Here is a 26,581-nt window from a genome sequence, read left to right on the forward strand (position 1 = left end):
AAGACTTAATTCCTTTTCTTCACATAAATATATTATTTACCATTTAAAATGTACTGGATATGGCCTTCATAAGCAGATGTAGGGATTTTAGTTAAACTCATAATCCCAAGAAGAGGTCAAGAGTTCCAGCATTTATTTGGCACTTAGTTACTTGATACTTTATCCACCTTTTGGTTTCCTGTCTGATGGCCATATTGTAACCCTCTTGAAGAGAGAGAGACAGTATCCTATATGTCTTAATTGATGGTGATATGGGAGAAGCACTGATCCCTGCAGTCATTCCAGTGTCCTAGGTTTGAAATTTTGGTGAGAGGATTGGATCTCATTTTTCACCTTTTGTGGGATGAGAAAGGATGAGAATATTTTAGTAGCAGAAGCCGTTTTGGGTGACTTTAATCCCCTACTCATTTTGGGAAAAAAGGAAAAAGTGTTGACACAATGCATAATGAACAGAGCTATTGTGGGAATTGCAAGAAATAATAAATTTCCATTGGGCATTATTTGGTAAGTGCAGAAGTAATACCTGTAAACCAGGTTTAAAAATCAGAAACACTTCTAAAATGTTATGTTTAAAATTTGCATTCAACAATACATACAGTAACTCCTAATGGTAGTCATCTTGGCTAAATAAAACAGCCTTTGCTTTCAATATTTCATTTGTAAATGTTACATTGTTCTGATATTTAGTGATATGAAATGTTTTTCCACTTTAAATGTATTTTATAGAAGAATGATTAAAACCTTTTAAAATTAAGGGTGTCCATGACAGTGCCTGAGCTCAACCAGCAATGGTAAAAAGGCATCAGGATTCCCTTTTGTTCTGTTACCTTGACTTGCATGGGAATGAACTGGTCCAATGTCTCTTTTGGAATGTGCTGTGTACTGGTGTAATGTGCCACTAGCACCTCTAGGTAATGTTTTCCATTACCCAAGAAACTAACATGCCCCAATAAGTTAGGCATACTGAGAATCTTGAAAAAGAAAGCATTATTCTAACCAACTAGAATTTCCATTTTATTGAGCTGGGCCATCAGAACAATAGCATCTATACCTCTGAAACCTCCTCTTAACCTCTCCCAGGCAAAGAAGGAAAAAGTGATCATATTTAATTCCTCAGAATGGTGGGATCTCAAGATTTTTTAAAAAGTGCTTATTAAGTATAAGAGGCTTGAAATACAATGATCACAAATGGTAGTCTTTCTAGAAATAATTTTTGTATAATCTGTTTAAAAAATAAGATTATTTTTGGATGCATTGTCCTCATTTGTTTACATGAAGTGTATTATTTTTAAATATAATCAATGAGTTATTTGTTACACAGCTGGGTCAAGGTTTCAGATTAAACTAAGAGGTGTGACTAACTATACTTGTCCATCGTCTGAGAAGCAACAGGTACCAGGTTTGTGAGGAACTTGAGGTTCAAATGTGTCCATCTTAGAAGATCCCTGAATCACAGCAGTGTGATTGGATGGAAAAACACGTGGAGTAGTTGATTTAAAATATGGCAGTGTTTTCCATATCATCCAGAGTAACAGCCATAATAACTTGACTTTATTGTGTTGCATCCATTTATAGGACACGGTCTATTAGGATTTTGTCACAGGGGTGGAAAAACTACCAGAGACTTAAAGCAAAATAAGAAGCACAACCTAATTTATGCATTCACTAGAAATTATCCATACGTTTGCTACAACTTTAAAAAGAAAAAGAGCAAACAAATCATAACATCTGGCTCTAATTACCCATTGAGGCGCTTATACATATATAAATCCAGTATGTTTCAGATAAAACAGGAAAAAATCTTTTGTAACAGCTGGTCACCATGGTATTGCAGCTGATAGTTACAGAAATTGAATTGGTCTAAAACTACATACGTGGAACAATATTAGCTTGTAGAATTCAATGAAAAACCAACAACCCCAATATAAACTGCCTTCCCTGGTTCTTTAATGCCTCTCTCCAGTTGTGCTGATTGTGTCGTTACACACCAGGTGCCATGCACTCTCTTGCTTCAACTGCTGTTATCAGTCAGGAACCCCAGATGCCAGAGAGCTGGCATAGATTGAACTCTGCTTGAAAACTGGCAAATAGGTTCTCTTTGCCCCTTTCTTTTCCAACTTATAGGACGTCAAAGGAAATAGTATATGAACACGAACTAGTTACTACAACAGCCCATCAAGGTTGACTAGAAGCAAAAGGAAGAGAATGTTGGGGGCCATATGTAGGTGCATCAGCTTTTCTCAAGAAAAAATACCCATGTTCTAAGGGCTCTTAAAAATGTAGAAAACTTGCCCTGTTACCACGGGTCTTTAGAACACCTCTAAACACACACAAAATAAGACAGATATTACCTACAAACTTCAACCATTGCTTAAACTCTAAAAGCATTTTTTGTATTATTTTGTTTTGATACAGAAGGGAAAGCTCAGCTATAAAGAAATATAAAAAAAATTTTTTTGTGTGTGATCAGTCTCAAGAATATTCCATTGCCTGCCTCCCCCAACTTGTGCTGATATTTTAAGGATGTGCTCAAGAGTATGAAGCAGGGTGCTTTTGTCCCTTTCTCTCCTTCCTAGTAATTCCCTCCTCCCTATCCCATAGCCAAGTAGCCACCCCTCAAATGAGCCATTCCTTTTTGCTTTCATCAATGGTCTCTGTGAAATTGGGGTCGTTGTTCATGATGGCGGCGTCTGCGCTCTCTGCCGACTCCGCCCCCTTCGCTTCATTGGTATGGTAGGTGCCCTTGTGGCGGAACATGTACCGGATCAGGAAGACCAGGGTGCAGAGGATGGTGAAAATCACCACAGCAATGACGCCTGGCGGAGAAAGGAGAAGCACCAGAGGTTAGACAGGGCTTGGGTGTCCCTCCAACACTGTCCCCACTTCACTACAGCTCTCTCAGACACAGCCCTCTCCCATATAAAACACAAACTCCAAAACAACAGAGATAACAAAAATGAAGTAAGATTTCTGTTTTTGTCCATGAAGGAGTAACAGGAAAATCAGGAGTAACTTCCCTTCCAGCCAAAAGTAACTAAAATACTGGACACAGTCAATGAAATGACAGTCTTCAGACACTAGAAAACAGGCAGAACGGAACCATGATGTCTGAGAACAGAGAAACAAAAAGGAGGAATCCTACAATTTTCCTCGTTTTCTGGCTGCCAGCAATTTTTGGACAGCAGTGTAGGGAGGGGCAGCACAAGAAAGCACAGTGGTTTCCCTGAATGGAGAGGGGAGACAGAGTGCGTACGAGAGAGCCGTGTATATTAGAAAGAACCGTAATAATCTGCACAGAAGTGTCTCTGAATTTGTGGCAGAATAACACTAACGTGTGCATGTACAGAATGAAAGTCCATAGGCGAGGCAAAAAGCAGAGCTCTCGGGGGGCTGGGAGACGTTTATGTTCCAACCAACCACATTGAAGAGACCTCACTGAACAATCAGAGCATTTAATACAGTTGTAGAATGGTCATGCTGAAGATGTTTGCTAAAATAGGCCTAGAATAAAAACTACTCTAGATCTGTCCTGAAAAAGCTTTAAAACACATCTAAATAACTTCAGGCTGCAGAGAAAAATAATTTAGAGAAAAAAATGTAGGAAAATGTCACTTGATCAGAAGAAACATCAGTCAATTAGAAGGAGATTCAGAAATGACAGAGCATGGAATGAGCAGACAAGCACAGTACAATAACTATTAGAAATGTGCACAGGGGTTTAAAGGAAAACATGATCAAAATGAGAGGAAAAAAATGAAACAGTGGAACTTGTAGAGGTGAAACACACAGTGTCTGAGATGAAGAAAACACTGGATCAGGCCAGGTGTGGTGGCTCACGCCTGTAATCCCAGCACTTTGGGAGGCTGAGGCCGGTGGATTACTTGAGGTCAGGAGTTCAAGACTAGCCTGGCCAACATGGTGAAACCCGGTCTCTTACACTAAAAGTATAAAAATCAGCCAGGTGTGGTGGCACGCTCCTGTAATCCCAGCTACTCAGGAGGCTGAGGCACGAGAATCGCTTGAATCTGGGAGGCGGAGGCTGCAGTGAGCCAAGATCGTGCCACTGCACTCCAGCTTGTGTGACAGAGCAGGACTCTGTCTGAAAAGGAAAAAGAAAAAAATACTGGATGAAATAATACAGACTAGATAAAATAGAAGTAAATATAACTGATCTAAACACTCCAATTAAAAAGTAGAGACAGAGTGGATAAAAAAGATGCCTACTATATGATGTCTACAAGACATGGACTTTAAATACAGGTCAAAAGTAAAAGGGTGGGAAAAGATATGAAAACAATAATCATAAGTAAGCTGGAATAGCTACATTAATACGAGACAAAGGATAAAGTTGTTAGTAGAAATGAACATTTCATAATGTCAAAAGGGTGAATTCATCAAGAAGACATAATGATTCTGAATGTGTATAAACCTAACCTAAGTACAAAATAAACGAAGCAAAAACTGGCAGAACTGGTAGGAGAATTAGACCAATTTGCAATTATAGTTGGAGATTTTAACACTGTTCTGTCAGTAACTGATAGAACAATTGAACAGAAAATCAGCAAAAATTTAAAAGACCCGAACAATACTCTTAAACATTACCTAATGATATTAGACCAATCCTAACATCTTTCTTAAAATACAGGAGAAAACACTACTCAGTTCATTTTATAAGACCAGCATTATCCTGATACTAAAACCAGAAAAACATTACAAGAAAACTATGGAGCAATATTCTTTTTTTTTTTTTAAGACAGAGTTTTGTTCTTGTTGCCCAGGCTGGAGTGCAATGGCATGATCTGGGCTTACTGCAACCTCAGCCTCCCAGGTTCAAGCAATTCTCCTGTCTCAGCCTCCCAAGTAGCTGGGATTACAGGTGCCCGCCACTACGCCCAGCTAATTTTTGTATTTTTAGTAGAGACGGGGTTTCACTGTGTTGGCCAGGCTGGTCCTGAACTCCTGACCTCAGGTAATCCACCCGCCTCAGCCTCCCAAAGTGCTGGGATTATAGGCATGAGCCACTACGCCCGGCCACAATATTCTTTTAAATAGAATTTTAGTAAATCAAACCCAGCAATATGTAAAAAAGATCATATATTAGGAGAATGTTAATCCTAGGAATGCAAGTTTGGTTTAACATTAAAAACTAAAGCAATGTGATTTACCACATTAAGCAAATAAGGAGTAAAACAGTATGATCATCTAAATAGATGTGGAAGAAGCATTTGGAAAACTTACAATACCCATTCCTCATACAGCTTTCAGTAAACTATGGGTAGAAGAAACTTTCTCAATCTGATAAAGGACATCTGTTGGAAACCTACAGCCAATATCCTATTTAATAGTGAAAGATCAAACACATCCCCCTAACATAGGAACAATGCAAAATTGTCAAATCTCAATATTTATTCACTTTTGTACTGAAAATCCTACCCAGTGCAATGAAACAATAAAAGGATATAGACTGGAAAGAAACAAGTAAAAAAATCTCATTATTCTCAGATAACATGGCTTGTGTTTAGGTAGACAATTCTAAGGGATATACAAAAAAGTTATTAGAACTAACAGCAAATTTAGCAAGGTCACAGAATATGAAGCTGATATAAAAGATCAATTACACTTTTATATGCCAGAAAGAAACACTTAGAAAATGAAATTAATAAAATAGCAATTGCACAAATTTAAAAGCTGTTCAAGACTTTGCATTGAAAACCACAATATGTTGCTGAGAGAAACTGAAGAGACAAATAAATGTATAGATATACCATGTAAAGATAGAAATACTAAATATCGTTAAGATGTTCATTTATAGGTCTAATACAATCCCAATCTAAATTATAGCCAATTTTTTGGGTAAAAATTTGTAAACTGATTCTAAATTTTATATAGAAATGCAAAAGACATAGAATAGCCAAAATAATTTTGAAAAACAGAAAAAAAGACTAGAGAACTTACATTGTTTATTTCAAGACTTTGTATAAAGGTACAATAGGTCAGGCGCAGTGGCTCACACCTGTAATCCCACCACTTTGGGAGGCCGAGGTGGGCGAATCACAAGGTCAGGAGATCGAGACCATCCTGGCCAACGTGGTGAAACCCCATCTCTACTAAAAATACAAATTAGCTGGACATGGTGGTGCATGCCTGTTAAGTCCAGCTACTCAGGAGGCTGAGGCAGGAGAATCGCTTGAACCAGGGAGTAGGAGGTTGTAGTGAGCCAAGATCATGCCACTGTACTCCAGCCTGGCGACAGAGCGAGACTCCCATCTCAACAAAAAAAGTTACTACAATAAAGCAAGCATGGTATTGGGTAAGGAAAGATATATAGACCAACAAAACAAAAAGCCTAGAAAATAGACGCACATACACATATGGTCAGTTGCTTTAAAAAAAAGTGCCAAGAAAAATCAATTGAGGAAAAGTATAGTTTTTTTTTTTTTTTTTTCCAACAAATGGTCTTGGAATAACGATATTCATTTGGAAAACACTGGCTTTGACTCTTCTCTCACACCATTTATAAACATCAAATCGAAGTGACTGAAGACCTAATGGTAAATGATAAAGCGATACAACTTCTAGAAGAAAGCTGAAAATCTTCAAAACTTTTGGGTAGGCAGACTTTTTAGATAGGACAAACCAACCACAAACTATAAAAAGATTGGGGCCAGGCGCGGTGGCTTACGCCTATAATCCCAGCACTTTGGGAGGCTGAGGCAAGTGGATCACTTGAGGTCAGGAGTTCGAGACCAGCCTGGCCAACATGGTGAAATCCCGTCTCTACTAAACCTGAGATCATGCCACTGTACTCCAGACTGGGCAAAAGAAAGTGAGACTGTCTCAAAAAAAAAAAAAAAAAAAAAAAAAAGGGACCTGTTTACACTTATAGGTATGTATTATACTTCAATTAAGTTGATTTAAAGAAAAGCAAAAACAAGATTGGGATATTGATGGCAACAGGGATGTCGATACTGATCTACGCATGAGGCTTAACGGCTATCTTAGGAGATTCAAATTATTATGTAGCTGCCCCTGGTGAGAAGAAAACACTGGAATATTTTAGATGCTACAGCTTATTAATTTTCTGATACATTTTTATTTTTTAATTTTAATTGTGCAAATTTATGGGATACATGAGAATATTTGTTACATGTATATATGGAATAGTGATCAAGTCATAGTATTTAGGGCTCATCAACCAAGTACAATACATTTTTATTAGGTATAGTTATCCTATCCTGCTAGCAAACCCTGAATTTGTTCCTTTTATCTTACTGTATGTTTGCGCCCTGTAACCCACTTCTCTTCATTCTCCTTCCTCCTCCCGCTCAACTTTCCCAGTCTCTTATCTGTTTTTCTTTCTACCTCCATGTGTTCAAATCTTTTAACTCCTGTGTATCAGTGAGAACATGCAATATTTGTTGTCTTGTGCCTAGCTTATTTCACTTAAAATAATGACCTCCAGTAATTTTCTGATAATTTGTATTACGATAACTGAAACCAGACTGGCATTTCCCTTTTCTTTTATTTATTTATTTTTTGAGACAGAGTCTTGCTCTGTCGCCCAGGCTGGAGTGCAGGGGCGTGATCTTGGCTCACCGCAAGCTCTGCCTCCTGGGTTCACACCAGTCTCCTGCCTCAGCCTCCCAAGTAGCTGGAACTACAAGTGCCCGCCACCACGCCCGGCTAATTTTTTTTTTGTATTTAGAGACGGGGTTTCAACACGTTAGCCAGGATGGTCTCGATCTCCTGACCTCGTGATCCGCCCACCTCGGTCTCCCAAAGTGCTGGGATTACAGGTGTGAGCCACTGTGCCCAGCCTTCCTTTTCATTTTTTTTTGTTTTTTTTTTTTTGTTTTTTTGTTTTTTTTTTTGAGGCGGAGTCTCGCTCTGTCGCCCGGACTGGAGTGCAGTGGCCAGATCTCAGCTCACTGCAAGCTCCGCCTCCCGGGTTTACGCCATTCTCCTGCCTCAGCCTCCCGAGTAGCTGGGACTACAGGCGCCCACCACCTCGCCTGGCTAGTTTTTGTATTTTTTTAGTAGAGACGGGGTTTCACCGTGTTAGCCAGGATGGTCTCGATCTCCTGACCTCGTGATCCGCCCGTCTCGGCCTCCCAAAGTGCTGGGATTACAGGCTTGAGCCACCGCGCCCGGCCCCTTTTCATTTTTTATGGTATGCTATCCTGGACCATTTGGGATGTGAAAGGATGAGACTGAAAAAGATCAGAGGGGATAAAGAAATGTCCTGGCTATGATCACTACTACCTCCTTACATATTCTGAGTCTGTCCAGCTTACCACTACCATTTGTTATTTACAAGCCAGCATTACAAAGTAGCCAGGTTAGGCCAGGTGCAATGGCTCATGCCAGTAATCCCAGCACTTTGGGAGGCTGAGGCGGGTGGATAATGAGGTCAGGAGTTTGAGATCAGCCTGGCCAAGATGGTGAAACCTTGTCTCTACTAAAAACACAAAAATTAGCCAGGCGTGGTAGCAGGCACCTGTAATCCCAGCTACTAGGGAGGCTAAGGCAGGAGAATTGTTTGAACCCAGAGGCAGAGGTTCCAGTGAGCCGAGATCACGCCACTGCACTCTACCCTAGGTGATAGAGCAAGACTCCATCTACAAAAAAGAAAAAAGTAGCCATGTTACATTTACTATATTTTTCTCTCTTTTTTTGAAACAGAGTCTTGCTCTGTCACCAAGGCTGGAGTGCAGTGGTGCAATCTCGGCTCACTGCAACCTCTGCCTCCCAGGTTCAAGAGATTCTCCTGCCTCAGTCTTCTGAGCAGTTGGGATTACAGGTGTGAGCCATCATGCCTGGCTAATTTTTGTATTTTTAGTAGAGAGAGGGTTTCGCCATGTTGGCTAGGCTGGTCTAGAACTCCTGACCTCAGGTGATCTGCCCACCTTGGCCTCCCAAAGTGCTGGGATTACATAGGCGTGAGCCACCGTGTCTGGCCACATTTACTATATTTCTGCATATCAGAATTCATAATCTTGTGTCCTATTTAAACTACAAAATGAATCATGTAAAAATCTAGAAAACTTTTTCCTAGACTACTATGTTATTGACATTTATTGCTTTCCATAGGTGAGTAGCCCCATGTGAGCCTGCTCTACACATCACCTACCTCCAATGATAGCCGAGTTTCTGTTGACTCCATTTCTTATAGCTTGGCCTTGTCCTGGATTATATGGAAAATCCGCACTGGCTGTACAGAAAGAAAGAGAGTCAAGTGTCAGAGTCAAGTATATTGATCCCGAATAATTTGAAACCTATTTCTCCATACAATTCTTTTTTTTTTGAGACGGAGTCTCGCTCTGTCACCCATGCTGGAGTGCAGTGGCCGGATCTCAGCTCACTGCAAGCTCCGCCTCCCAGGTTTAAGCCATTCTCCTGCCCCAGCCTCCCGAGTAGCTGGGACTACAGGCGCCCGCCACCTCGCCTGGCTAGTTTTGTGTATTTTTTAGTAGAGACAGGGTTTCACCGTGTTAGCCAGGATGGTCTTGATCTCCTGACCTCGTGATCCGCCCGTCTCGGCCTCCCAAAGTGCTGGGATTACAGGCTTGAGCCACCGCGCCCGGCCACAATTCTTTAACACTTACTGTTTTTCCAAATGAAATTTCCATATCTGATGGACCCTGTCTTGCCATTGTTTCACAAAAGAATCACAATAGCCTCCATCCCTGTACCTGCTGTTTCTGTTTGCACAAGGCCTAGGTAAACACGACTTACCACTTGGAGCAATATTAGAGAATCCTAGAACTACCTGAGCTGGCCTGCTCTAGTTCCACAGATAGACGAGTTTATGCATTTGAATATATTTGTTACATTTGGTTGAGATCTGCTTCCCATCCACTTTAACCTCATGCACAACTGGTGGCATTCAATATATTTGTAGATGAGCTTTTTACAGCTACAGTATTAAAAAGTTTAAAAAGGAATCATTCCTTTAAACTCGTATTTTTCATGGCTGTAGTAAGACACTGGCACACTTCAGGAGTTTGTAAGGGGTAATAATTCAAAACAGTTGAGAAGAAAATAACTGCCTAGTGAATCTATTTCTCTCCCTATTATAAATGATAAGAATCAATTGTGTTATATTTAGGTATTTCTCTAAGATAAAACAAATTTTAAGCCCAGAAAAGGCAAATAGATCCTGAAGTCTGTCTGCAGGTCAGCAGACTATCTTCTGTCATCCATAGGACCTAATCCAACTCCAGAAACAATTCACATTTGTTGGTCTTCTGTTGGAGAAGTTAAGGTAAATCTTCCAATAGAAGCAGGTCACCTTAGTCTAAAGCAAGCTCTGGCTACTGGATGGCACCAATTAAATGTAAAAAGAATTTAGAAGTACTTATTTGGTACAATGAAATGTGTACACATTTCAAATAGACAAATAGGTTTATGTTATGATTCAGGAAGAATGTTGCTACATACTCCATTTTCTAACACTAATATATTCCTGGGCTGTGGACTTCCAAGATTATGCAGGATCATGATAAAATAAAAAGCAGGTAGAGCCCTTTTTCCTCCTCTTCCCTTGGAAATACAGCACCAAAAAGGGGGATTCCAGATTCTGTCAACACATGTGATTGAATCCTTTCTCTTTTAGACTTTATATTCTCTTTTTTTTATGGTGGGGGGGAGCTGGGGAAAGGGTCTCACTCTGGCATCCAGGCAGTGGTGTGATCTCGGCTCACTGCAACCTCTGCCTTTTAGGCTCAGGCGATTCTCCTGCCTCGGCCTCCCAAGTAGCTGGGATTACAGGCACCTGCCACCAGGCCTGGCTAATTTTTGTATTTTTAGTAGAGGCGGGGTTTTACCATGTTGGTCAACCTGGTCTCAAACTCCTGACCTCAAGTTAACCACTCACATTGGCCTCCCAAAATGCTGCGATTACAGGCATGAGCTGCTGCACCTGGCTAGACTTGATATTCTTGTTTAGGATGAGGAAAATTATACTTTACATTCCAAATTATCTCAACTATCTGAGTAAAAAGCACAGACATTAAGAAAACTACAAATGAAAGCGAACTTAACTCTGAGTATTCAAGGATTTCATATTCCCCCAAGTCTTTAACTGGGGGATGCAAAATAGACCACTGATGGTTTTTGCTTGTTTTAACTGGCTTGATCCTTTTTTTTTTTTTTTTTTTTTTTTTTAAGATTTGGTCTTGCTGTGTTGCCCAGGCTGGAGTGCAGTGGCACAATCATGGCTCACTGCAACCTGGACCTCCCAGGCTCAAGTGTTCCTCCCGCCTCAGTCTCCTGAGTAGCTGGGACCACAGGCGTGCACCATCACGCCTGGCTAATTTTTTATTTTTTGTAGAGATGGGGTCTCCCTATGTTGCCCAAGCTGGTCTTGAATTCCTGGGCTCAAACAATTCTCCTGTCTTGGCCTTTCAAAGTGCTGGGATTACAGTTGTGAGCCACCTTGCCTGGCCAGTTGGTCCAATCCTAAATCCAGTTAGCTAGGTAGGGAAATGGGGAGAACCAACACGCAGTACGGTGTAGTCAACTACTTTCCCATCAGCTCACTTTCCCATTTCCCTTCAGGATCTTCTGGGGTAGGTAGCGTGGATTAACATTCCCAATCCCAAATGTCAGCCCAAGAATGCAAAGATCTTTCATTTATTAGGCTTATCATCAGATATCAGATTAATCCTAAAATTATCCTATGGGAATAAACCTGGTTTACATAAAAACATATAATAAAAACCTTGGCTTTCTTTTTTAAACCTGAATCTTCAGAGAAGTACTATTAGATGTGACAAATGTATTCATTCACTCATTCACTAAATCTCTGTAGAATGCCTACTATATGTCAGACTTCATTCCAAGTGCTGAGGATACACAGTGAACAATAAAATAGACAAAATGGAGAATAAAGTTCTCTAACTAATGAGAACTTCCTGGTCCAGCATGGTCTGTTTATTCCATGCATCCTTGAAGAGTTTGATTTATAGTCTAGATAATATACTGAAGCATGGATGTGGTTTCAGTTATGAACTTGTCCATTTGCAGTAAATTGCCTGATATGCCATCCACAAACCATAAGCACAGGAAGATTTGGTTATGAATGTACACAATTCCCTGGCACAAGACACCCTTCAAAGACCACAAGCTGTTTTTCAGCAATGAAAACTTGCACATTAATGCCCGTCTTTTCCAGACCTTTTGACATTATCATTACTCTTCTCTGGACACTATTTAGTCCATATCCTTCTAGAAAGTCACCAGGCTTGTGAGCAGTCTAGCTAAAATTAGAACCCAGGTAGGGTTCATTCCAAAGTCAACAATCTTCTCTACCCTGCCTTTTGAAGGCTAGAAAGGGACAGGGAGTTGAAGGGTTGAGGAGGTCCCGCTTGCAGACAGTTTGGCTTGGGTTGGCACTATGGAAGGAGGAGCCCTTTTAGGTGATGAGGAATTAATTAGTTTTGTATTGGACATACTGAGTTGGAGGTGCCCAGGTGGAGGACACCCACCCAGGTGGAGATATTTACTAGATATTTGGATACTTTGTGAGTGAGTCATATTTCCTGTCTCCTTTTGATAAACGCAGAAATTTCCTGACTGCCTTTGTGTCTTCCCCTATTCCCTGCCCTGTCATGACCTTCTTTAAACAATATGTACCTTCAAAATATATTAAGTATGGTGATTAAAAAATTACAATGGCAGGCCAGGCATGGTGGCTCACGCCTGTAATCCCAGCACTTTGGGAGGCTGAGGCAAGTGGATCATGAGGTCAAGAGATCGAGACCATCCTGGCCAACATGGTGAAACCCCGTCTTTACTAAAAATACAAAAATTAGCTGGGCATGGTGGCGTGCATCTGTAGTCCCAGCCACTCAGGAAGCTGAGGCAGGAGAGTTGCATGAACATGGGAGGTGGAGATTGCAGTGAGCCGAGATCGCGCCACTGCACTCCAGCCTGGCGACAGAGCGAGACTTTGTCTCAAAAAAGAAAAAGAAAAAAAAAAAATTAGCTGGGTGTGGTGGCATGTGCCTGTAGTCCCAGCTACTCAGGAGGCTGAAGCAGGAGAATCGCTTGAACCCAGGAGGCGGAGGTTGCAGTGAGCCGAGATTGCACCACTGCACTCCAGCCTGGCAACAAAGTGAGACTCCGTCTCAAAAAATAAAAAATAAAAAAATAAAAAAATTACAATGGTAATTTGTTGCTATTCTATTGTGTGATATTCATAATACCGTGAATGGTTTGCTTTTCTGGCTCAGGTGACATGGCTGGTAGACCACAGCATGGTTTCTCTCTGCTCCAAAGCCTGTCTTATGGTGTTGCATCCTTGGCCACAAAGCTGCAGAAAAATGTAGATGCTTAAGAGATACTCGTAGACCTCTTCCTGTTTCCCTTGAGGTTACCAATAAAAACAGTAGTAGAACATATGGAGATCGTGGAAGGAGTTACCTGAGATGATGCAAGGAGAATGGCAAGAGCTAGAGAGGAACATTTAAAAATATCCCAGGATTGTTTTGGGTATCAATCTGAACTCCTGGGCATAGTGAAGAAGGCCCCCCTTGAGCTGTATTTCTCTCCTGTCCCTTCCCTCCTGGGGTCACTTTTCCAACTCAACCTTCTAGGTATAGGTGATATGGACAGGAGGCAGGGAAATACTGGGTAGAAGAGGGTGGAGTCCCTGGCAAGGGTTCCACCCACAAACCTGAGCCCACAGCCCTAAATGAGAACTATACAGCCCTGTTTTCCCACCCAAATGCTGCTTTTTTCCAAAATCACCCTGGCTTGCCAGGCCCCCCAGTCCTGTAGCCATAAACACCCCAAGCTCCACTGGCAGAGGAGCAGAGCAGCGTGGCAGAGGAGAGAAGAGAACAAGCGGCTGAACGTCAAGAGGAGAAGAAGCATCTGAATGTTGAAGAGGCAACTGGACAGTTGGAAAGCAGTTTGGCTCAGGATGACTGAAGAGAATTATCCTCCCATTTCATCCCTTTCCAGCTCCCCATCCCACTGAGAGCCACTTCCATCACTCAATAAAACCATTGTGACCTGATCCTTCCCTGACGCCAGACAAGGACATGAGTACCAAGAGGGCAGGGGGTAAAAGGCTGTCACCCTGTCTCTACCGAGCTGGCTAACACTTAGCCATCCCCAGACAGCAACTGCTAAAAGAGCATTAATTGTAACATACCCCTAGAAGCTGCTGTGGGACCAGAGCCCAAAAGCATTCACCCCAGCTGCAGCACCCACTTGCCTGTATGCTCCCCCTTTCACAAAAGGTTTGAGTGAGCTGCACCCGTCGCAAGTCCAGTGAAGGGGTCCAGGGAACTCTCCCGTCTCATAGGAGTTCCTGATGCTTCCAGTTGACACCCCTTTTCTCTTCCATATGGTACTCTGTCTGGACATCTGGTTTACTTTCCTTTCTTTGTACATCACATCTTACTACTTTTCTGAAAGTATCCTCAGCGACCTCAGATTGTGTGCGTCCCTTTTCTCAATGGGAAGAGTCTTAATTCTTGTGACTTCTTACATGACAGTCATCCTCTTAATCATGTTTGCAGTTCCAATGACTAACAATGCAGTAGCAAGGGCTAAATGGATGTCCACTGACTGGCATAATTAAAATCAGTCTATTAAGAGGTATGTAAACATTGTATAGCTTCTTCTAATAATAAAACCTTCTATGCAGGTAGAATTTTGAAAGTCAGATGCCTAGTCTCAACTAAATCCTTACAATGAGGCAGGATTCTTATTCCTCCTAACAAAGGAGATGGACATATTGAATATAGAAAATATATTAATGACTCCTAGTCCACTGGACTTTGGTTATTGTTAGAAAACAATTTGTAGAAAACCCTCAGGTCAGGAAGCCTTATACATTTCAAGGGCAAAATCTTTGTTTTGTGTGAGCATTCATGTTTTCCTGGATCTATTTATAACGTAAACCTGGTTGTGCTAATGCATGTCAGTGCTTACTCCCTTGAGGCAAAGCCATTTTATTCTGGCAATCAAAGCAATTGCTATTTTTATATTTTATTGCAACTGTCCTTTCCCCTGGGAACCAACATGCTCTTGGACATGTGCGTAGAGAAAAATGGAGACCAACAAACATGACTGAGACATGGATGATAAAGCTCATCTATTCTGCTAACATCCATGTTCCCCTCACCCAGCTTGTTGGGAGAGCTGAACAATTTTAGTGGTCTTGGAGTATCAAGGAACCTATACTTTGGGAAACATTGTGAGTAGGTCCAAATTTGGAGTGTTAGTTTAAAATAGACTAGCTATAGCATTCTCAAGACCAGTCTTTCATCAAATAAGCACAGACTATATTCAACACACTTCTCTTCTGGATCCCCAAATGACACTCCATGTTAACCACCAAAGCATGGTGCCATTCCAGTCTGATTTATAGTCTTACAAAAGCCCACATATTTCTGCATACTTCCCTTGCACATGTCCCTCTTGTGTGTGGTCATCCCTGTTCCTGTATTTGTAGACCATGTTTCCATCGCACCACTCAGAGATTAGCTCTCCTCCCCTCCTCCACCCAGCACAGGCCAGGCAGGACATATTACTGGAGGAATTGATGATGGGAGATTCTTCTCCTAGGAGCATGCTTAGTAAACAGCCTGGCTAAGGCTTTAGTGCCCACACACATATGTACTACTGGGCTCCTCACCCAAGAAGGCAGATACATGATCGGTCCTCAAACATATTCAGACATGCTGCAGTCACACCTTCCTTCTACTGTCTTTGTCTCCCATATGAGAAGCAGTCTGAGAGCTCACTACTGTACATTTTCCCTTCTTTCATTTTCAAGTTAAGAAAACAAAACAAACATACTTCGTAAGAGCAGTCATATGTTGGAACTGGGTGAGAAAAAGTATACTTTCATTTCCCAAAACAGAATATACAATATGACAGTTTCATTCCATTTCTTTTCTTTTTATTTTTTATTTATTTTTTTGAGACAAAGTCTCACTCTGTTGCCCAGGCTGCAGTACAGTGGCGCAATCTCGGCTCACTGCAAGCTCCGCCTCCGAGGTTCACACCATTCTTCTGCCTCAGCCTCCCGAGTAGCTGGGACTCCAGGCGCCCACCACCATGCCCAGCTAATTTTTTGTATTTTCAGTAGAGACGGGGTTTCACCGTGTTAGCCAGGGTGGTCTCGATTTCCTGACCTCGTGATCAGCCCGCCTCGGCCTCCCAAAGTGCTGGGATTCCAGGTGAGAGCCACTATGCCTGGCCAGTTTCATTCCATTTCTAAAGGTGTTTCACTCTTCTCTCCACTACATTCCTGAAAGGCTTTGCTGTGACAGCAAGATGACCAAGGAGTGACACCTCTCACATCTGTGTGCTGGGCAGGGGTGAGGGTGATGTCCTTCCTTTGGCCGCTGGGGCAAGAGGGACTCTTGAATGCCAGTGACAAGTTCTGAACTCCAACACCAAACAACAAAGGCCACATAGGTTGTTTAGGTGCAGTGACTGGTAAAGCTCTAACTTCTAAGATTATGTGAAATGAGTCATCATTTGGACTAGAGTTTCCTCAAACACTAAGCTTTCTAGGGCCCAGTCCAACTTTGAATTCTATGACCATGGAGCAACCTTCAAAGGCAAAGTTGCAAAAATGGCAGAAAATCAAGCGGTTAGTTGTGGTAGAACTGGCCCAGAAGTGCTTTTCTTCTATTGTGGAGTACAAAACATTTCATGTTGATTTACATGAAATTCAGATTTCGGGAACAAGCTGTTTAGGAAATAATAGCACTTCCTACATTTCAGGCCCTGTTGTCACTCCTTTTCATGCTAACTCATTTAATCCTCATGTGAGCCTTGACACATTCATCCCATTTTGGAAGGATAAAAACTTGTTTGAGGTCACACGACCAGGAAATGGTGGAGCTACTATTTGAACCCAGAAGTTGGCTCCAGAAACCATTCATTAAACACTCGGGTGAATTGTGTCTGATGAGAAGGCATCAGTCTATGCCAGCTCTATCAAATGACAACATCATTGTAGAGTCTGAAGGCAACCAACCAACCAATTTAGCCCAACTGCTTATTCTGTGGTTAGTGGGCTGTCTGGGGAAGCCAACAAAATCTAAAGGCTTCTGACTGTGTTTGCTTTTCTTCAGAAGTTATCTGGCAAAGGATAATTACACATGATGGCAGCATCAGCTGAGTAATGTGGCAAGCTAAGAACTCAGAGCTCACGTTGCAGAAGCACAAAAATCTGACCTTCCTTTGGTGACACAGACAGACCCCTGATGGGCCAAAGCAGCACAGAGAGAATGACCCATTACCTTTGCAGAAACACGAAACCAGGAATCGTGTAAATCGTGCTTTAAAATATCATTATATTGAATATAACTTTTGATTCCATTTATAAAATATGAAAAAATTATAAAAGTTTCAGGGCAGATGCTTAAGTACTAGAAATTGATTTAAAAGACAGCTATAGGCTGGGTGCCGTGGCTCACGCCTGTAATCCCAGCACTTTGGGAGGTAGAGGCGGGCGGATCCTGAGGTCAGGAGATTGAGACTATCCTGGATAACATGGTGAAACCCTGTCTCTACTAAAAATACAAAACATTAGTTGGGTGTGGTGGCGGGCGCCGGAAGTCCCAGCTACTTGGGAGGCTGAGGCTCAGGAGAATGGCATGAACCCGGGAGGTGGAGGTTGCAGTGAGCCAAGATTGCGCCACTGCACTCCAGCCTGCGTGACAGAGTGAGACTCCATCTCAAAGAAAAGAAAACAAAAAGCCAGGCATGGTGGTACACGCCTGTAGTCCCAGTTACTTGAGAGGCTGAGGCAGGAGAATTGCTTGAACCCAGGAGGGGGAGGTTGCAGTGAGCCGAGATCGTGCCACTACACTCCAGCCTGGACAATAGAGCAAGACTCTTATCTCAAAAAGAAAAAAAAAAATTGTAAGAACAGAATATTGAAAAGAGATTTGAATTCTTTAGTCTATAATTTCTTGTCTGTCCTAGTGAATAAGGAGAGAGTAAAGCTTTTTTTTTTTTTTAAACTACAGAAGATAAATTTAGTGGTTGTGGTTCTTATTTACTAAGTTTCAAAACATTTAGGCTCAGAAACCAATTGCAAACAAAACATATTGAAGCACATATAAAAATAAATTGAAATATCTAACATAAACTCCCCCAAAAGGAAAGGCTCTGGAAGCTTCCGGTTGTCATATATCAGAGACAAAAAAAATTAGATCATATCTGACATCTCCTAGAGAAAATATCTCCATGGAAACCACTGGAGTTTCAGCATCTAAATTAATAATTTGAGACACTTCAACAAAATTGCTATTAATTATAATTTAATTTAAATTGCAACATTATTTTTACAGTGAGGTCTGGGCTAGATAAGGGATCTCTGCCTTGTTCTTAGCTTCTTTGTTGTATTACATTTTATTCTCTTTTCAAATCTGAGTTACATAGCAGAAACGGATTGTTTTCCTTAACTACTGTTTTTAGCCATTCACTATTGATATTTCTGAAACAGATATGAAAACAAATGGTTATCGACTAAGATGCTGAAGATATAAGGGACATTGTTCTATTTTAAAAGAGGATCCCTGCTAATCACGTTTTTGGGAGGGAGCGATTTCTCAAAGTCAGCAGGTTTTTCTGTGGGTAGAGCATTATGTGGCATGGACTAACATGATCCTGAGTTTCACATTTCTCTCTCTACCCTTTGCCTCCATTTCTAAAAAAAACTAGCCGACATTTCCAATTTCAAATAGGGGAAGGTGATTGTGACTTGGCTCCTGACTTGAGAAGTTAAACAAGCCTTACATTTCTTCTGAAAGGAGTGAGAAAGTGGCAGCTGCTAGAATGATCATCTAAGATCCAGTGGCCAAAAGAGGTTGAGTGAAGAGAAACAGAATACACAAATTTGTCATCATCGGCTATACGTTATGATTGTTTAAATAATACCAACTTTCATATGAAAGGACTGAATGGGCAATTGATTGCATTGTACTCCCTCTTTCCACCAGTTACTTAGTTAACTTCTGAATTGTCTCAGTTGCCTTTTAGGAAAAAGATTTATTAATACTCTCAGAGCAGGCTGACATTGCACTCCTGTCTGATTCACGACAAAGATGTATTTTAATTGAAAATAGCTCATTAGGCCAGGCGCAGTGGCTCACGCCTGTAATCCCAGCAGTTTGGGAGGCCGAGGCAGGCGGATCACGAAGTCAGGAGATAGAGACCATCCTGGCTAACATGGTGAAACCCCGTCTCTACTAAAAATTACAAAAAATTAGCCGGGTGTGGTGGCGGGCGCCTGTGGTCCCAGATACTCGGGAGGCTGAGGCAGGAGAATGGCATGAACCTGGGAGGCGGAGCTTGCAGTAAGCGGAGATTGCGCCACTGCACTCCAGCCTGGGCGACAAAGCAAGACTCTGTATCAAAAAAAAAAAAAAAAAAAAACCAAAAAAAACTCATTAATATATGCTCAGACTTTGTATTTCATAAAATACACAGTAAGGTAAGGCATTTGGTGTCCATTTTCACGTGAGATAAATATGTCTTGTTATTTCTCAGGTGGGCAAATTGTTCCAGTCTTTAGTTATAATTGTTTATAAATCAATGGTCAAAGTTATTATTGTAAAATATTACGGGCACTTGCAGAGTGTTGTGACAGCTGGCCTTTATAGATTCTGTAGTTCCACAACGTCTCTACAGTTGAGGAGGCAAAAATGCAGAATGGATGATAATTAGGTTAAAGCCACGTGGTTGATGGGTGCCGGAGTCACTGCTACAAGGACGAGGTCTTTCAACTCCTCATTCAGGACTGTCCGTGCATCTTACTGTAGTTCTCAGGGCGAACCTTGAAAGTCGGGATCAGAGAGCCTCACTGCCAGGGCAGCCATCCAGCTGGCCCTCCATATCCATGGGTTCCCCATCCATGAATTCAACCAAACTTGGATCAAAAATATTGAGGAAAGAAAGTTTCATCTGTACTGAACATGTACAGATTTTTTTTTCTTGTTCTTGTCATTATTCCCTAAACAATCCAGTATAACAAATCTTTTTTTTTTCTTTTCTTTTTTGAGATGGAGTCTCGCTCTGTCGCCCAAGCTGGAGTGTAGTGGTGCAGTCTCAGCTCACTGCAACCTCTGCTTCCTGGGTTCAAACAATTTTCCTGCCTCAGCCTCCTGAGTAGCTGGAATTACAGGCGCATGCCACCACGCCTAATTTTTATATTTTTAGTAGAGATGGAGTTTCACCATGTTGGTTAGGCTGGTCTTGAACTCCTGACCTCATGATCTGCTTGCCTCAGCCTCCCAAAGTGCTGGGATTACAGGTGTGAGCCGCTGCACCTGGCCAGCAACTCTTTACATAGCATTTATGTTATATTAGGCATTATAAGTAATCTAGAGAGAATTTGAAGTATATGAGAGGGTATGTGGAGTTATATGTAGGTATTTACCACACTATTTGCTATCAGGAGCTTGCGCATCTGTGGATTTGGTGTCTTTGGGGATTCTGGAACCAATCCCCTGTAGACGCTGAGGCAGGACTGGACCCCTTGGTTAACACTGCCGTATGGCTCTTTGTTGAGGTTTGTCGCGGCTTCTTTTCCTTTCCACTGCAGGGTGTTTATGAATTCATGCTGATGTTAACAGGAGTGCAAGAAGGAAGAAGCCCCGAATCGGGGGGAGAATGATCAATTCGGGAAGTGCCATTTAAACCCTGGTCTGAGGGAAACTGCTCTTTCTCCGCTGCATAGTTTCCAGAATGCGCGTGGTGGCAGCGGGGTTCCCCGGAAGGGGCTGTGGCTTCCTATGCATGCAGGGCTCTGAGTGTCAGGGACAAAGGGCTCTACACTTGTGTAACTGGTGGGTTCTTTGGCCTTGAAAAAGTGCTGAACCTCTTTAGGCTTTTTCTTCTCCTCCTGTCTCAGTCTGAGATGCCTTTGTGGGAGAGCACTCTGATTCAGAGCTTTCCAACAGTAAGGGGCATACAGGTGCCTTGAGCTCTGGGAAAAATGCCGCTTCTGCCTGAGTTGGTCTTGGGTGGGGGACCTGGGCATCTGTATTTCTAACAGGCTCCAGAGTGCCTGAAGACCCGCCTCACTTTCAGTTGCAGAAATTTAATATAGACCGTTGGTGGTTCAGGTCTCCAGCTGCTCGTGGGTGTGTATGTGCGTACGCGCGTGCGTGTGTTTTAATTTAATGCAGTGCCTGAGAGGGAACTGAAATAATTCCTTCTGAGAACCTTGTCCCTTTTCCCTTGGCCGAATCATTTGTGTGAGTTTAATGATTTGCCTGCCAGAATGCCTCACAGTTCGACTCCGTTAGTTGTATTTCTTTTTAGTGTTGTGAAAGCAATAATAGGAACACTGTGTTAATTTCAGAGAGAATTCTTTAGTATGTTGAATGTTGGAGCGGGGGAGTTTATTACAGTTTAGGAAAAAACAGCCAAGGAGTTTAATAAATGGTTATCTTAGTATGACCTTGGATACCTTTCCTGGTTCAAAGTAAAAATACAAGTTGAGTCTCTAAAGCTAGTGTATCAGGGAGGAAAAATACTGGGATGTTGGCATTTAGGTTCTTGATGCTATGGATGCATTTAAAGACATACATGAGAGAGAACAGATGCATTATTAAATTTTCTTTTTAGAGACAGGGTCTTGCTATGTTGTTCAGGCTGATCTTGAACTCCTGGACTCATGTAGCTGGGACTATAGACATGTGCCACTGAGCCTGGCTAGACATATTTTTAAAAATACTGAACCGTGGAAGTTTTTGAAGCTTATGGATTTGTTTTTTGAAAAAAAAATTCTTGGCCAGGCGTGGTGGCTCACGCCTGTAATCCCAACACTTTGGGAGGCCGAGGCTGGTGGATCACAAGGTCAGGAGATCAAGATCATCTTGGCTAACATGGTGAAACCCCGTTTCTACTAAAAGTACAAAAAATCAGCTGGGCGTGTTGGCGGGCGCCTGTAGTCCCAGCTACTTGGGAGGCTGAGGCAGGAGAATGGTGTGAACCCGGGAAGCGGAGCTTGCAGTGAGCCAAGATCACTGTACTCCAGCCTGGGTGACAAGTGAGCCTGTCTCAAAAAAAAAAAAAAAAAAAAAAAAAAAAAAAAAAAAAAAATTTACTGCTGGTTCTACTGCTGCATGGGTGCAATACAGGACACTGAAGCCATATGGTCATATTATGGTATGTCAGACAGCCTCAGTGACTGCCTCTGGCTTTATGGAATGCTGCGTCACAGATATGGGTGCTCACCAAGTTTTGTGAACACACCTGCTATACAGGAGTCTCAGCTAAGAGAACCTGTGGTTTTCTTATTAGCAAAGAATTGGTTGTTTGCTGAGTCATAGAAATAGCCCCAGTTTCTAGGGAGAGGGTGGCTGAGAAGATGATGATGTTAAAAGAGGAAAGCAACCAATTATAGTAAGTCAAAAAGGGATATTTTAAGGACATTCTCTGATGTATTTCGCCCTTCCTCAGGCAGTGGTCAGGGATTTGCACAATTCATAAGATGAAAGTCTTCAGGAGACCCTGGATCTGTTGTCTTCAGACTTCTGCAGAAAAACACATCCCCTGAGCATTATGCAATTATCAGTGAGGGCTTTGGACTTCCACGATGTATGGCTTGGGAGCTCGGTGAAAATAACATTTTATCACCTTAAGTCTACTCAAGAGATGTGCTTCCTCATTTGTGAGAATACTTAGGCACATGTTATTTTAGGAATCAAGGGAACTCGGTGAAAATAACATTTTATCACCTTAAGTCTGCTCAAGAGATGTGCTTCATCATTTGTGAAAATATTTAGGCACATGTTATTTTAGGAATCAAGCGAGGATGAAGGGACTCCTTTTACTCTCCCTCTGTGAAAGTTTCTAGTCCAATCAAAGACCGTACTTTGGCTGTGGATGGATCCTTTGGAAATGGCTGAATATTATTGATTTGCTTTTATTGTCATCCTGTGTCTTTCAAGGGAATTCAGTGAATAATAAAAAGCATTTAAAAATATTTAATCTTCTGCTGGAACCTCCGTATCTGAACTTGCAGACGATGCTGTTTTCAGCTTTACACGATGAACGTGCTTCTGCGCTCTGTGGGCCAGTTCTGCCAATATGCATGGGATGTTTGTGTTGTAACTGCTATTTCACCAAAGTGTGAGGTTGATCCTTTTCATCTTTCAGTTTTCAGAAACTAGTATAATACATAGATGAGGAGCATTGCTGACAACATGGTGGAGTCACCCTGACCACAGACAGGCAACCAGATTCTGGCTCCACTGTGCGGTTAGAAGGGGGGTGTGGGCAAACCTAAAGTGGCTTTAAAAATTAATTCTACACATATTTTGAGCCTTTTATGAATGCCCAGTTGGGCTCTTGGTTTTGAAATACTCTTTTCTGTTGCATTAGCACAAGGGAAATGTATAATTCCAATCCCAAGACAAGGTATTTTCTTCCAAGAAGGCTGGCTTCAGAGAACTGAATATGAAAGCCCCACGCTAAATATGCTTCCACTGTTGTCTGAGCTGTTCTCTTCTTGAGTTAACCTGAGATCTCACAGGACAACTACTTTTGCTTCCTGACAGGTGAAATGGCAAATGGCCATCAAGGAGAAATGGATGAAACAAATTATCCTTAGTTATTAAAGCTTCCTGATGGTTCCCCACACCATTCCTCCCTGGTGCTGGCTCACATCATTATAAAGATAGCGTGATAAAGTCCTGGCATAAGCCGTGTGGCTCTGTCACAGTTCTTCTCACTCATGTCAACAGAGTGTGAAAAAACATTTAATTGGCTCTAGCAGCCTTGGGGATGATGTATTCCTTATCCGCAAGGGTAAAGTGGAACAAGAAAGAGCAAAGTTTTATTTAGAGGCCGGAATTTCACCAACAGGTATGCAAATTACATATCCTTCCAGACTTCTGCATTATATTTAAAGGGTGATAGAAAATAGTTCAGAATAAAGAACTGGAATTGCAGGTTTTAATCCAAAATTTTCATTGAGAGGAAGGAATAGTGGGGGAAAAAATCACTGAATCTGAAATAAATGCATTTTCCACTTGATAATGCTACTCTCTGCATACTTTTGAGCAAGATGCTATGAACTCAGTCCCCACTGCTTCACAATCCTGATGCACACTAGGAATCCCTTGGATGTGGACCAGGCATCGGGATTTGTAAAAAGCTCCCCAGGTGACTAATGTACAGCCAGGGCTGTGGACAGTGCTTCTGTGGCCACCCATTCAGTGTTTGCTGAGGGGATGAACACATTTATTTTCTCTGAGCTACATTCTCCTTATCTTTAAAATGTGGCTGATAATGTCCACTTTGCCTATCACATGTGGCCATTCCAGGATAAAACCAAATCATGCATTGAAAGCATTTCAACAATTAAAATAGTTTATAAATTTATCTGTATCCTTTCCAGTTTTCTAAAAGTTAAAGTTCCGAAGTAAATGACTGAAAATCAGGTTAGCATGCTTAAAGGGGAGTTCCCAAAGCAATTCATCTTATTCTCTATGTTTAAAATAATTGTACCCCATACATACATATGGATATTTATGTACAATTACATTTCAACATAAAGCTGATTTTAATTTTTTAAAAGTCTTTCAGCATTGCTCTCGGGAACAAACTCAACAGCAGAATTAGGAATCTGCATCCGTCTTTAGAATTTCTGAATAGTCTATGCAGAGCACGTGGAATCAGACAAAGATCTCAAAGGAGTGAAGCAATTTATCATGTATTAGTTATTGGTATTTACACAGTGACTTTCCTCTGAAAAGCATGTGGTAATGGGTTAAAAACCTCATCAGGAAAATGTTTCTGCAACTGTAGAGATCATAGCAAGGACAAAAGGTGCTGATTGGCCAGCAGAGGTGGAACTAACATTTCCAGGTGGTGACTGGCAGAGATTCCCCTGGGAGAATTCACACCTGGGAATTCTGACAATTGTCTTTTTCAACGAGGCAGTAACAGAAGTGGTGGCGGATAATTTAGAGGGTGTTGTGCGCCTCTGAGTGCCTCCACAGCTGAGTGATGTGGTGCTGTAACAGATGCATGGTATTGAAGAATACTCAAAAATGCAGTACAGTAGGAAGCATTTGAATGGGGGATTGCTGAGGGCCAAGGAGAGACACCCAAGTCAAGGGATAACACTGAGCTCAACTCACCTCCATTTTCATGAGCTACTCATAGTATTCCTGTGGCAAAAATGAATATTGTGACTTGCTGGAGTCAGTGGTTCTGCCATCAACAGAGAAGTCACCATGGCAACACGTACAACCGCCTTGCCCTGCACTTAGCCAGCCCCACGTGACACAGGCTAACAGCTGTAATGGTTTCCAGGCACAGACCCCGGGAAAATGCACCTTTGAGTACCATGCCAGGTAGGGTGGGGGTCGGAGAGTGGACAGCCCAGGGTGAAGAATGGGACAGAGTCCTAACCTCCCTGGGGTTCGAAATCGATCGTAGGGGATGAAGGGAAAGAAAGGTAGAGGAACATTAGGAATGAAAGAAATTGCCAGCAGGGAAAAAACAATGACCTTAGAGATTGGAAAGCTGGATGTCTGTGCCAGTTTTGATTTTTTATCACTGGAGTTTCAGAGTTAAGTGATCCTGGTTAAGAGAGAGAACAGAAGTCTTTGAATAAAGGTAGCCCCGGACATGGCCAGGCCTGTGGAGCCACTAGAAAGCAGCCCGCCTACACAGAGGATGGCCTGTGAGGTGTTCAGTGCTGAAGGGGAATCCAGCCCTGCTGCCAGTCATGTTTAGCCACCTAAGTGACGTTCTGCTCTTCGATTATTTCTTCATCATGTCTGAGCCTTGACAGAGCGCACCCTCAACCGCTTTTCAAAACACAAGCCTGCCAAGTCTATTCTCTCAGTGATGTGGGAAGGCTTTGTCAACTTAAGCCGGTCTCTTAAGTTCTTTTCAGGTCCTTTAGCCAAAAGTCTAGTGAAAGCCATTCATGTCAATTACATCTGGAGGGTGCAGTCCTGGGCTGGAGGCAGGACTGGGCAGGAGAGGTGTGGTCGGAAGAGAGAGTGCGGCTGGAGCTCAGATTTGTTGACTTCAGTTCACATTCTTAGAAGAGGATGATACATAAGAGAGCCCAAACATTCAGATTACAAAGTTAGAGACCAGCAAATATAAATTTTAAAAAGACATGATGGTGGAAACAATTGATAAATAAGTCCAAGAAGTGGTTATTTAGGAAAAGAAAAGCCGTGTAATCTAATCAATGGGCGGGGGGGGGGGGGGGGGGGGCGGGGGGAGAGTGGGGAGGGGAGCAACAAAAACATGCAATATAAAAAACATGAAAAAGGGAATGGAAATTAAATTATTAAAAAGTTTGTTTTGTTCAACTCCACAGAGTAATGAGTTTGAAACCCTAGGTTAAATGCATGAATTTCTAGAAAAATATAGCAGGTATTACCTGCTAAAGAAAAATCTAATTAGACAGATTATCATAAAATAACTTGAGAGAGTTGTCAAAGATCTGCTCCCACAAAAAGCAGTGGGCTCAAGTGGTTTTCCAGAGGCAGTGCTCCAAAGCTGCTTCTCTCCTTGCCACGCCCAGTGTGTTCAAGGGACCTGCAGCATCAGCATCACCTGG

General features: G+C 41.9%; 1 protein-coding gene across 1 annotated transcript in view; it reads right to left on the reverse strand.

The window, feature by feature from the left end:
* Positions 1-2,616: 2,616 nt before the first annotated feature.
* The window catches only part of CNTNAP2 (contactin associated protein like 2), a 1,672,147-nt gene continuing 1,648,182 nt past the window's right edge, over positions 2,617-26,581 (reverse strand). The window contains 2 exon segments of the mRNA XM_030933000.1: positions 2,617-2,816; positions 9,131-9,211. Coding sequence (XP_030788860.1) covers positions 2,617-2,816; positions 9,131-9,211 — 281 coding nt within the window.

This window comes from Rhinopithecus roxellana, chromosome 6, assembly GCF_007565055.1.
Source record: "Rhinopithecus roxellana isolate Shanxi Qingling chromosome 6, ASM756505v1, whole genome shotgun sequence".
In the NCBI taxonomy this organism is placed as follows: Eukaryota; Metazoa; Chordata; class Mammalia; order Primates; family Cercopithecidae; genus Rhinopithecus; species Rhinopithecus roxellana.